Source organism: Vigna angularis, chromosome 11 (genome assembly GCF_016808095.1).
Source record: "Vigna angularis cultivar LongXiaoDou No.4 chromosome 11, ASM1680809v1, whole genome shotgun sequence".
In the NCBI taxonomy this organism is placed as follows: Eukaryota; Viridiplantae; Streptophyta; class Magnoliopsida; order Fabales; family Fabaceae; genus Vigna; species Vigna angularis.
Window position 1 is genome coordinate 18428789 of NC_068980.1, and position 12252 is coordinate 18441040.

Sequence of the window (12252 nt, forward strand, 5' to 3'; positions counted from 1 at the left end):
AAATGTATAATACAATTTTCAAATTTCATCTTGTAGTTTAAATTTTTTAAAAAGGTTGTAGTTGAAATTTTATCTTGTACAATTGTACTTTTAGTTTTGGGCTTTTAGATACAATTTTGAAAATGTGTCTGGAAAAAAATGAAATTTAAGTGGACTTTTACTCAATTCTAAAACATTTTATTTTTACTTTCATAGAAAAGAATTTAAATATTGAAAAAAATACTCATTATTTTTAGGATACACAATCAGTCCAATATAGTAAATATTGACATAATTGAACTCATGTTTACTGTATCATGTATATTTTTTTAAAGAGAAAATTAATGTTAACATACAATCTTGAAAGAAACTTTTTATCTTTTTTTTTTAATTTTGTAAACTTAAAATCTTAGTAATCCCTTTAATAGATACATATAACAATTACTAAAGATAAAACATAATATTCAATTTTCTCAATCATTGAAAATAAATAAAAAATTAAATTAATTTTTTTGAACTGAAAATGTATTTTTTTTTTATAATTCTTAAAACAAAATATATCAATAATAACTATATTAACTATTTATTTTTAAGTTAATGTGTGCACCTAACATCATGCAATCACCAATCTCATTAAAATAAAATAATTTTTTGCTTATGGCATTCATGATTAGAAAGATAGGAGGAAAGAGATAATAGAGCAATAGATGTATGTACCTACGCTAACGTTACAGTTACAACTACAGCTACAGGTGCTAGGGTTCAGCACTACCCAATCAAGTATTGTTCCTATTCTGATTTTCACTATACATAAAGGTACAATTTATTTTTGAGGGATCAACTCTGTTCTTTATAAGGAGTCCAGATCAATTTGCTAACATCAACCTCCAGGCCGCCCCTTCCAGCAGCTTTAAGATGGCGATCCAACACTTTGGGATCAGCACAGATCACATGTTGACCTTTCCTGTATTGAATCAACTCTAGACTCTGTAGGGTTGTTAATATATCTTCAGCTTTAATGGCAGTCATATCACTCAGTTCCTGTTCCAAACCAAATCATAAGTCATTCATTCAATAAAAACCACACCACTCTCATTGCCCTCCAAACATTCACATCAAGGTACCTTGATAGAAATGTTCCCCTTGTGCTTCTTCAGAATGTCCAAGAGAACCCTGGTCCAATATCCTCTGTAGCTTAGCAGTCCAAGATCTGAAAGGGGTCTTTCAGGTGTCCCAACTTTGCTCTCCTTCTTCGACAGTTCATATGCTTTTCAATCATTCAAATTTCAACAACCAGTTTCAGTCACACTTCATCACATATACTCTAGCCACTGCTAAATAACAAAAGGCCCATTTTACAGAAAAAGAGAGCTTACAGAAAGCAATTAGAAATTTGCCATAGCCTTTCCTTTGGTAAGGTGGAAGGGTGAGGATACATGCCAAATTGTAAGATTCCTCGGAATGTTTTTCCTTCACAAGAAAAAAGTAAACAAAATCAACAAGATTAACCACAACGTGCAGAAAAATAATAAACTAATGTGTATGGCTAACAAATGAAAAGTTTGAAGACTAAATATATTTAAATTAGAACCAAGTTCTTTCCTCATAATGCACAACTCAGTAAATCGGCAATGAAAACCTATGTCAGTTTCAAAGAGACTACTGCTGTATTGCAGGAACTTTAAACAAACTTCAAAAAACCAAGTAAAAGGTTTAACATGAACAAGATTGAACTCGAGACATGAAGAAAATGACAAGAATGAATCACTGCACCGGAAGCAAATTTGAAAAACTTAAGTACATGTATAAATATAAACACTAGTCCGACCACAACTTTTAAAAACACTGACTAAAAGCAAACATTATTCTCTTTGCAATTATTCAAAGCAAAATAATTACAGCATTGTAATATTTTACCTTGGAGAAATAGCCAACCATGTGACAACCTCGATCATCACATTCACACAAAACATAAAACAGAAACAGATCTACGTCATAATAGAGTGTCTTGTGATCAAGAAATAACTTGGCCAAATAACAAAGATTCTGCCCATAAACCTTGTTCTTCTTTCCATCAACCTGTTTCCAGATATAATAATAATAATATTTAAAATAGTAATAAAAAATTCAAACTTCGATAATAATCAAGGACTAATAATAAAAAATGTGCAGATAATTATTGCAACTTGCAACTGCCAGCAAAATAGACAGCTGCTATTTTCTAAATCGAAATAATTTCCAATATTTTAGATGTTTTAACTTGCATTACATATCATTTAACTATTTCAAAACAAAATCACCTATTTTATTTTAATGAGAGAAATAATTAAAAAAATTATTGGAGTGCTGGTGCTCATCAGGTTAGGGAGCCGCAGAAACTTGGGCAACCATCAATGTCTTTAAAAAAGAACTCTACCAGAATCAAAGGAGAATAATGAATTTTTATAAACAAATTGTGAGTATTCATTGCACAAAGATTTAAAGATAAGTGACAAAAAGAAAAAACTTAATTTTGAACTAAAAAAATTGAAGATAATGGAATGAGTACTAATGAGAATAAAAGGAGGAATTTGTGATATAGAGAACAGTGTAAAAAATGTACCTCAAACATTGACAGTGTGCCACTTCTATATATCTCATCACCAGGGGGATGCTTCAGATCGCATTTCCTCTGCATGAACAGGAAGCCAACGTTAGCACTGAAAATGGCGCTTAAGTGAGCATTGGGAATACAAAACGGGCAATTTCTTCAAGTTCTTGGGGTCCCAACGGAGAGCAAAGAATAAATACCAGCAGATGAATTTTACAGACTGATAGGATATGAATGTGGGCCTTAGAAGGAAGGGAAGACAATAATAAAATATAGTTCTTAGAGGGGTTGAGGGGTCTGTTAGGACAGTTAGGAAGCAGGGGGTAGGAAGGATATCTGTCCTGGTGGGGTGTTATGTTCAGCTTAGGAGGAATCTTTAAATAGGGAAATGGTTGTCTAGGGAGGGGACGTTTTGAGAGATCATTGTTGACAGGTATTGACCTGTGAAGAGGGTTAAGTCTCTGTTCTCACTGTAAGCCTCTGTATCCAGATTGTATAGAACATTCTTTCTGTGAATAATACTCAGTTTCATTCTTTTCTTTGTGTTTTACGGTGAGAAGAGTTCTTGATTAGGTTTCCAGTTCAGGAACCTATCAATTGGTCCGACCTGCCGGATCCCTATTGGAGGAGTGACGAACGCGCGGGACGGAAATCGCAGTGGTGGAGATGAAAACTAACACGGCGTACCTCCGACGTGAAACAGGAGACTTAAGACAGAACTACGAAGCAGTGATCGCAATCGTGACCCAAACGGCCACCGCCAACGGGGGCAGTGAATCGTTGGTGAATGACAACGGTGGCAGACCCGACGGAGATAGAGAAAGAAGAGGAGAAGGGAATCAAGAAGGGCTTACTAATTGGCGAAAAGGGGTGGAGCTACCCGTATTTGAAGGAGGTGAACCGTGGAATTGGATTGGTAGGGAAGAAAAATTTTTCGAGGTGCAGAAGGTAGAGGAGTAGAAGTTGCAACTAGCTTTCATTAGCATGGAGGGTTATGCGGGAAGTTGGTTTCGACTTTGGATGGAGAAAACCAAGAACCATTCTTGGGAGGGGTTGAAGAGAGCTTTGGGGATAAGGTTCGGAAGAGGAACACGGGGAACGGTATATGAAAGGCTATCGACCATCAAGCAGGAGGGGGCGGTTGAGGACAATGTCAGAGAGTTCGAAGTCTTGGTGGGACAGACGACCCAGATTCCGGAGGACCAGATTGTGGGTTACTTCATGGCGGGACTCCGGGAGGAGGTGGGCAACCATGTCAGGCCGCATGACCCCCAAGACCTGATCATGGGCATGAGAATCGCGCGGGATGTGGAGAAATTATGCACGATCACGACGACGGGAGGAGGATCGGCGTCCAAGAATCAAGGTTTGTGGGGATGATCGGCGGGGGCCGTTACGCAAGTAGAAACCCATCGAGACACGCCGAATAGAGGGGGGGGTCGCGGAAAGTGTAGGGTTCATGAGGAGAGAAGCGACCCAAGGGGGCAGCAACGCGAGGACGATCGGCGACGGAAGGGAGAGGAACACTCGCAACCTGCCGTATTCGGAGTATGTGAAAAGGAGGGAGGAGGGGAGATGTTTCCGGTGCAAAGGGCCTTTCAGCCTAGCCTAGGCCATCGGTGCCCGGAGTGGGGACTGCAAATGTTGATCATGGCCGAAGAGGAGGTAACAATAAAAGGTGACCCCACGTTAGAAAGAAAATTGGTGGGACCCAGGATTTTGTCTAAAATAGATGAAGTAGAAGCTTGGCTATTGATTTGGGAATTGGGCTCGCTGGAGGCCCAGGAGGGTATCCAAAATTGCCAGGGCCTCGCTAAGAAGCAGAGGAAAATCATGGATACAGATTCAAGAAATACTTCCAGTGATTGGAATTGTTTTGTTAGCCATCAGTTATCAAGGGTGAACCAGAAAAGGAAGGATAAATCTTCCACCAAGGAAAAGGTCATAGTCTCGGCTAAAGATCTTACGAGGCATGATTTCGAGTTGAATAATAATGGCTCTTTGGATAATTCCGGTAGAAGAAGTTATTTTACATGGAAGAATAAGAAGTTCCTCACTTTCAAGGAAACAAGGATGACACGAAGATGGTTCCATAAACTTTGTCTCTCCTATCGACCACCACCCAAGCCTCCATACCTAAAGTTGCAGGTAGTAGCCAGCGGGTTCCCTTCCTATGATAAGACCATATCACAATGCCAACTCAAGTTTCATTGTTCCAACCTTGAGGACAAGGTTGTTCTGCAGCGGTGTGTAATGATAGGATATGAATGTGGGCCTTAGAAGGAAGGGAAGACAATAATAAAATATAGTTCTTAGAGGGGTTGAGGGGTCTGTTAGGACAGTTAGGAAGCAGGGGGTAGGATAATTGTCCTGGTGGGGTGTTATGTTCAGCTTAGGAGGAGTCTTTAAATAGGGAAATGGTTGTCTAGGGAGGGGACGTTTTGAGAGATCATTGTTGACAGGTTTTGACCTGTGAAGAGGGTTAAGCCTCTGTATCCAGATTGTATAGAACATTCTTTCTATGAATAATACTCAGTTTCATTCTTTTCTTTGTGTTTTGCGGTGAGAAGTGAGTTCTTGATTAGGTTCCCAGTTCAGGAACCTATCACAGACGGTTTCATATTAATACTCTTTTATCAATTTTTAAGTGGTAAAGAAACTAAAAACATTCATTTCACTCAAAAAGGTTCATTTTCAAATAAATAGAAAGAAGAAATAAATTTTAAAGATGACTAAATGATTAAAAGTGCAATCCTGAGTATGAGTAAATTTCAAATGGCAAACAATACAAAACCACATAATGTTTGGAATCCCATAGAAAGCTACAACAAATAGAACTTCAAAGAAGAATAAGCATCATAGGTGCAGATTATGATCACCAAAAACTAAGCAGTTTTTGTACCAATACTGCAATAAGGAGGACAAGCATATAAAATTGGTAAAAGAAATTTTGCTTTTTTGAAGAACAAACCTTCCCCTCAGATAAGTTCAGTGCCTTAGTTTGTGTATACAGAGCTATCTGCTAGTATTTGTACTTCGCTCAAAAAAAAAAAGGTTGCATACACCAACAAAAAAATATAAAGTGAAAGGACATTTTCAGCCGCAGCTCACCATATGCCTCTGAAGCTGTTCTTTGCGCTTCATGAAATTGAGGCAAAACTCGCAAAAGTACAGCCTCAAACAGTCATTGTATTCTGGTGGGAATGGGGAGAAGTACCATGTCTCGATCTCATATCTTCCAAGCTCAATAGTAGCTATATTTTTCACTTTTGTAAATTCCTCATGTTCTCGTAAACTGGCAGCATCAAGCTCCTCGTGACCCTATAATTTAACAATACATATAGAAATTTAAAATACAATGAACAAATTGATAGTTGAAGCAGGAACAAACTGAACAGCCAGTAGAATATAGTGGATTCAACTTGAACACACAAGAAAGCAATGATCAGCATCCAGCTCAAACATAATAATATTACAAATTCACAATTGCATGTTTCATGCAACTTCAATGTTACCATTAAAGCTACATATGCAAACAAGGATAGAGTTTTTGAAGCACCTATGCATGAGGTGTCTTAATGTGTTTGCAACTTAGGGGGCTCTAAACTTTTTTTGTCGAACAGTTTTTTTCATGAAGAAAAACTATTATAACATACATCCATTATCCAATACCCATCTATCATATTCATGTTTGAAAGTTGTTAGAAATTCAGCTTACGATGTTCAATTTTTTACAGAGGAAATAGCTTCTTCGAAATAAGTGAAAAAAAAAAACTGGAGCTTATGATAACCTATATCAGCTTATTTTCTAGGCAGCAAATTTCCGTTTTCTCAATTTATCCCCAACAATTGATTATCTAAAATACAACCAATTGCAAATAATTCAATACCTTGTTTTTAATGTTACTACAGAAGAAGTAATTCTTTTATGCAATCCAAACAAAGTAGATTTTAAAATCATTGTTCACCTTACATATCATCAAAAATAACTTATTCTATATAGTCAATCATAACAATAGTTAATTGTATACTTAATATATTTTTTACAGCTAATCCAAACACGCTGCTATACATCATTTTGAAGTAACACTCAAATATTGATAAGATATTCAATCAGAACAGTATGAACAAAGAGTTGTGCCAGAGCGAAAATTAACAATTTATAGCTTGCGTTTTGTAGTGTGTATTTGTGTCTAACACCTTATCTTGAAGTTGTAACTGAAAATGTAATAATTCTACCTCTACATGTGTCTCATCAATCTTCCTCTTTTGGTGGCGTGTCATCTTCAAACCAGTTGCGCCCTAAAAAACCATATTTGCAATTTTAAAATGAGTCCAGTCACAATACCCCAAATTTTGATATTAGAAGTAGACATAACCAAGAAAGTAAACAACATTCAAGATATTAAATTGAAGAATAACCAGTACAAGTGAAAACCATTGTGTATTAAATTCCAGACACCAAGATGAACATGACTACAACTCGTTATGATACCAAAACTCTTCTGCTACCACCAGGTCCCACCAAAAGAAGATTCCATAAAAAAGAAAATATGTCTGTTTTAAATATTACAAAACCATGCACTTAAATGCAATCCAATGGCATCATCAGTTCCATGTAACCAATCCCATCTAATAGAAAAAGATGAAGTTGTGTTTGTAAATAAACAGATGTCTCAACAACATTATCACTTTTTCCTCAGGAAATCCCCACAACCTTCTTCAAAAAAAATAAATTGACGAGGTCTAACAAATGCTGCCGATACAATTTGGAGTAAATATTCATTACCTTCTCCTCCACTTTCTCATCAACAACCGCCTCCACTGAATCAAGATCAAGCTGTTCAAGCTTAACCCACTCGTCAAGCCTTCTATTGACTGCCAAAGAAAAAGGCAAAAAAATTACAATAAGACTAACCAGTGAGCATCTTATCATCATTCCTGACTACCAGTGTTTTAAACTTCTGGAAGTAACATATAGCAACAAGCCCAAAAAAAGCTATAATAAGATAGATGCTATTTTGAAACTTTATATATAACAGGTATCTTCAATTACGAATGATAGAAATCAATCAAGATTAATGACATTCATAATTAACAATAAAAATCCATAGGTGTCCTAAACAAAACATACAAACAAATACCAACCAAAGTCAAATAAGTTTCTAAGATAGGAATCCTTAGTTATCAATCCATTATCTTCTAATTCAAGGTTCCTTCTTTACCATTTTCACTACTATTACAGTTGTAGATTTCATTTTGCATAATTGAAAACCCAAAATTCCCATGCAAAATGTCCTAATGCCTCTCTTCATAGCATGTTTTAGGAATCAACACATTGTGCCGCTTCTGCCACTATTCAGCCCGTTATTTTGTATGCTACAACAACCACACTAAACCACTTTGCTACGGAAAACCCTAAAGTAGGTGGAGCCACACCACAACAATATGCTACTGTAGCAGAGCTGTTAACATCCTAATTTTATTACACTCCTTCATTTCCAAAATACTAGTTATGGCTTCCCTGCTCACCCCAGATTGGGATAAAAACCACACACGCACAAGTGATTCCTTTCTCTTCAACTCGGAACTTTTCGTTCTGTAAAACAAAACCTCAAATAACAAATAATCCTAACTCGGCCCACTAACGAATTCATAAATAATAATTTATAACAATCCAGGTTCGGTGAACGCTTCACCAGTATTCACATCATATTCACAACGAATCCTATTAGTAATAAGATTTAAATTACAATCAGAGCCACCGACACAATACTCACCGTTAACCCAGAACAAAACGCGAAACCAAATCAAATTGCATCCAAACAAACCTTAAATCAACACACAGCTCAACCAACCAATCAACCCTCGAAGCCGAAACCATAACAGTTCACTCTATTCATTCAAATGGAGAAACAGAACGAAGGTCGAAGGACGAAGGATCCTACACTCGGTGTAATGGACGTAATACTCGTAATCGCTGGGGATGGCGTTGTGAACCTTCCGGCGTTCGATGACCTTAACGGGATGGTACTTGCTGTCCCTCCACCGGCACATGACACGCGTGCCGACCTCCAGGGGGAGAACAGACGATCTCCTCCGCTTCGACATGTCGGCCTCCGGCGCCGCCTCCGCGCCGTCGACGGACATGGATTTTCCTTTGCCGGCGGAAGGAGCGGAACCGTTTTCCCCGCCGGTTGGGGTTTCAAGCGAACCCATGAAAGAGAGAAAGACGAGTCAAATTGCGAATCTGAAATAAAGCTAAGGTTTTAAAAAATCCCATCAGTTAAGTAGAATGAAAAAAAAGGCTTAATTAAGTTTGGGGTAACTAGTAATAAATTTGTAACTTTCAACCTATTTTATGTGAGTTGAATTTTCTCAAATAGTTCTCTTTTTTATTTTTTTTCAATTAGGTCTATAAAACTGATAAATCAAAGTAATTGGATTGTTGTTATTAAATTGGGTTAACAAGTTAAAATTAAGTTAGATTATTACTGTGTAGAATCATTAATTGACATGGCAGATGCAGAATATTACGTGGAATATGTGTAATTGAAAGAAAAAGTTTTTGAAAATTGAAATTAGGGTTCGTGAAAAAGAAATTATGGTTCATCATCTTCAATCTTTCTCCAAATTAGAAACCCTAGCAATTATAGGGTTGGTTCTGTGTTTGGCTTTCATTGCAGGTTTTCGTTCAAGATGAAGGTGTGACGATGGCCTCATGATGGTTGACGAATGAGCAACTCGCGATGCGCGTTTGAAGAAGATGAAGGGCTGAAGTTTTTTGTGCGAAGAAGATTGTTGCGATCTGTGTGATGAATATGAAGGAGTTTTGCGATTTGGGTGCTTCTGCGTTTTGGATGCTCATGGCTTTCTAGGTTGAAGGATATTGACTTGAGTTTTTGCAGGTCTGGAATTTGGGATTTGTGCAAGAAGGGAGAAGAGAACTCGTCCAATGGTGGCACGATTTTAGGGTTCTGAATTGGGATTTTTCTGAGTTTCTACAGGTTCAGACTCGTTGCATAGCTCTCGCGATGCTTGCGGTTTAGGTTGCTTCGTGGCACGAGGATGAAGAAAAAGCGAGCCTGGTTCGCGGTGATGGCGCATAGACGTTGGCTGACCATGGTGGTTTTGCTGATGCATCGCAGGTTTCGCGATTGTGCAAGGAAGACAAACATGGTTTTGCGATGGTGGTGGTTGTGTGGCGTCACATGAAGGCTAGTGGTGACGTTTTTTGGGTGGCTGCCATGGATTGCTAGGCTTTCTAATTTTGGGAAAGGTTTAAGAAGATGACATGGCAGAATGTGGTGACAACTCAACTTAATGTGATGACCTGCATCTGCCACATCAATTAATGATTCCACCTCATAGTCACAACTCAACTTAAATTTAACTCCGTTAACCCAATTTAACAACAGGGTGATTGCACTATTTTTTCCTTTTAGGGACCCAATTAAGAAAAATAATAAGAAATGACCTATTTAAGAAAATCCAACATAAATAGAGACTATCAAAATGACTAAACCAAAATTTTATGGCATATTTGTTCCTTAAAAGTTTAAAATTCTTGAATTGTGTTTCTACGGTTAGATTTTTAAAGTTTTTTAAGAGATTTTAAAATTTGTAATAAAAATAAATAAAATTATATCCCTTAATTATTTTATTAGTTTTTAGATTTAGAGATATATGATGTAAAATCTTATAAGTTGAAAAAGAAAGGTAACTTTAGATTTTTAGTGTGGAGTTGCATATAAAGGGTAAGATCTTAATGGTTTGATTACTCAGGGTCTCTTTGTTGTTGAGAGGGAGGAGATCCATCAAAAGACTCTCAAAAGTAGGGATGACAAAAAATCTGTTTAGTACGGATATCCACAGATAAAATTCGCGATTAATTACTATCCACAAATATTTATTCTCACGGGTAGTGAGTAGCGGATATTTTAATATCTGCTTCTAAATGGGTCGATGCGGGTATTATATTATCTGACCCGCAGATACTCAGTTACCCGCAAAAAATAATAATAATAATTTAATTTATATTTTTTTAAAATTTAATTTTATTAAAATAAAATTAATTTATATTTTATTAGGTTAAATTTAATTAAAATAAAATTTAATTTATATTTAATATAATTTATACTGTATTATATATATAACTTTTGTAATTTTATTATAAAAATATATAAAATATATTTTTTTTAATTTTTGCGGGTATTTGTGGGTTTTAAAATACTCGGAGATATTTTTTAAACTGGTAGCGAGCGGGTTGCGGGTTGGGTTGCAGGTAGGCACTATTCGTGCCCGACCCGACCCGTTGTCATCCATATCATAAGAGAGTTGGGGTCTTTGAATAAATGGTGTGTATGAATGTTATGATAGAAGGTGAAAGTGAATAGTATTTATAGGATCAACATGAATTGTGAGTCCATGGAATAATATTTATTTGTGAGTATAATAACAATATAATAAATAATAAAAGAATGATAATAGATATAAGTGTGGACTACTTTATAATAGATAGTCTTAAAAAATCTTATTAGGTTGTGCTCTTTAATATGTTTGTTAAATAGGATAATAACTTTAGACAAATTCAATAATTTTATTTTTATTTTAGTGATAATTTATTTGTAGGATATATGAGTGTACTAAATATAAGTAAATTTACTTCCTTGGGTATGAGAACATTTTGTCATAATATCTATTATTTTCCTTATTTGAAAAGTATAAAAATGTAAGTATAAAAAATGAAAAGACTCTATTAAACTGAAGAGAGATGTGTAAGCAATTAAAGATTTTATTTTTGTTGAAATATTGTGTTAATTTCTTTATATAGATTGAAAAGAATATGTATTCGGGCTTGTGGGGTTCAGGTCAGCTACTCTCCATATTTCGTTCATCAAACTTTCTTGCATAGGCCACTTTTCGCCCTTCACCTTACTCTTGTTGTTGTTCGGTTAAACTTGGATGTTACTTGCAGAAGGTACTCCGATGTCAAAGTCGGTATAGATTCGATAGTTCAGTAATAAATGCATATTAAACATAACCAACCTACTGCAATACCTCAAACCTGTATTTATAGATTTCAAAGTAGGTTTCGGATTAGCACCAACCTAATTACGTCCCAACTTGTTAATGATCATGTTTTGGTTTAATATAATAGTATTTAGCTCTAAACCATGTTTAAGGTCTGATTGATGAGATTGATCAGTTCACACTTCCTAACCGACTGAGTTCTTGACATGTGGGAATGTCTGGTTCAGTCATAAAGTACACAACCCCCCAAGCTCGAGCATATCTTGATGTGCGAAGGGGTTTGTAGGTGGAAAGATATCGCGCGTTGTTGGGATGCTAGAGCTATTGGTCGTAAACGATTAATTGCATGGGCAATTATCTTGAGGACGTGTTAGTTGAGGGAAGTTGTAATCGGTGGCAATGGGACACGTGGTTTACGTGGATTCGTGCACTCGTTGAAAGAAAGGGTCGTGAGATGTGGACTATTAGATCTTACTTGTTTCAATGGTTTGGACTCGTTTGTCTGAGGGCCTATTTCGGCTATAAAAGGAGGTGGGGCTCGACGTCATTTTCACCATTGTTATCTATACTCTCTTCAAGAACCGAGCGTCCTATTTTTCTTTTCTCAAAAATAATAATATTGATCGTTAAGCTTTCTTCGTCTGAAAAGT

The 12252-nt window shown here is 36.3% G+C and overlaps 1 protein-coding gene across 2 annotated transcripts; it reads right to left on the reverse strand.

Annotated features, from left to right (window-relative positions):
- Positions 1-612: 612 nt before the first annotated feature.
- LOC108334041 (histone acetyltransferase of the MYST family 1) lies at positions 613-8852 on the reverse strand. 2 transcript variants are annotated; one of them, XM_017569644.2, is made up of 9 exons: positions 8518-8852; positions 7359-7447; positions 6809-6871; positions 5681-5890; positions 2582-2650; positions 1897-2058; positions 1356-1449; positions 1104-1246; positions 613-1020 (listed from the first exon to the last, which is right to left on the reverse strand). In XM_017569644.2, the coding sequence occupies exons 1-9, from the start codon at positions 8786-8788 to the stop codon at positions 817-819; spliced, it is 1305 nt and encodes a 434-aa protein (XP_017425133.2). In that variant the 5' UTR covers positions 8789-8852; the 3' UTR covers positions 613-816. The 2 variants fall into 2 exon arrangements, with proteins under 2 accessions (XP_017425133.2, XP_052726435.1); XM_052870475.1 differs by lacking the exon at positions 1897-2058 and having other exon boundaries at positions 8518-8849.
- Between the last annotated feature and the right edge of the window lie 3400 nt (positions 8853-12252).

Bases quoted from the DNA above. Each gene is read 5' to 3' on its own strand.
- LOC108334041 (XM_017569644.2), bottom strand. From the start codon at position 8,788: ATGGGTTCGCTTGAAACCCCAACCGGCGGGGAAAACGGTTCCGCTCCT. The intron at 5,891-6,808 runs GTAGAATTATTA...GTTAAATTATAG, and splicing joins TTGATGAGACACATGTAGAG to GGTCACGAGGAGCTTGATGC. The intron at 1,450-1,896 runs GTAAAATATTAC...TTTCTTGTGAAG, and splicing joins TGGTTGGCTATTTCTCCAAG to GAAAAACATTCCGAGGAATC.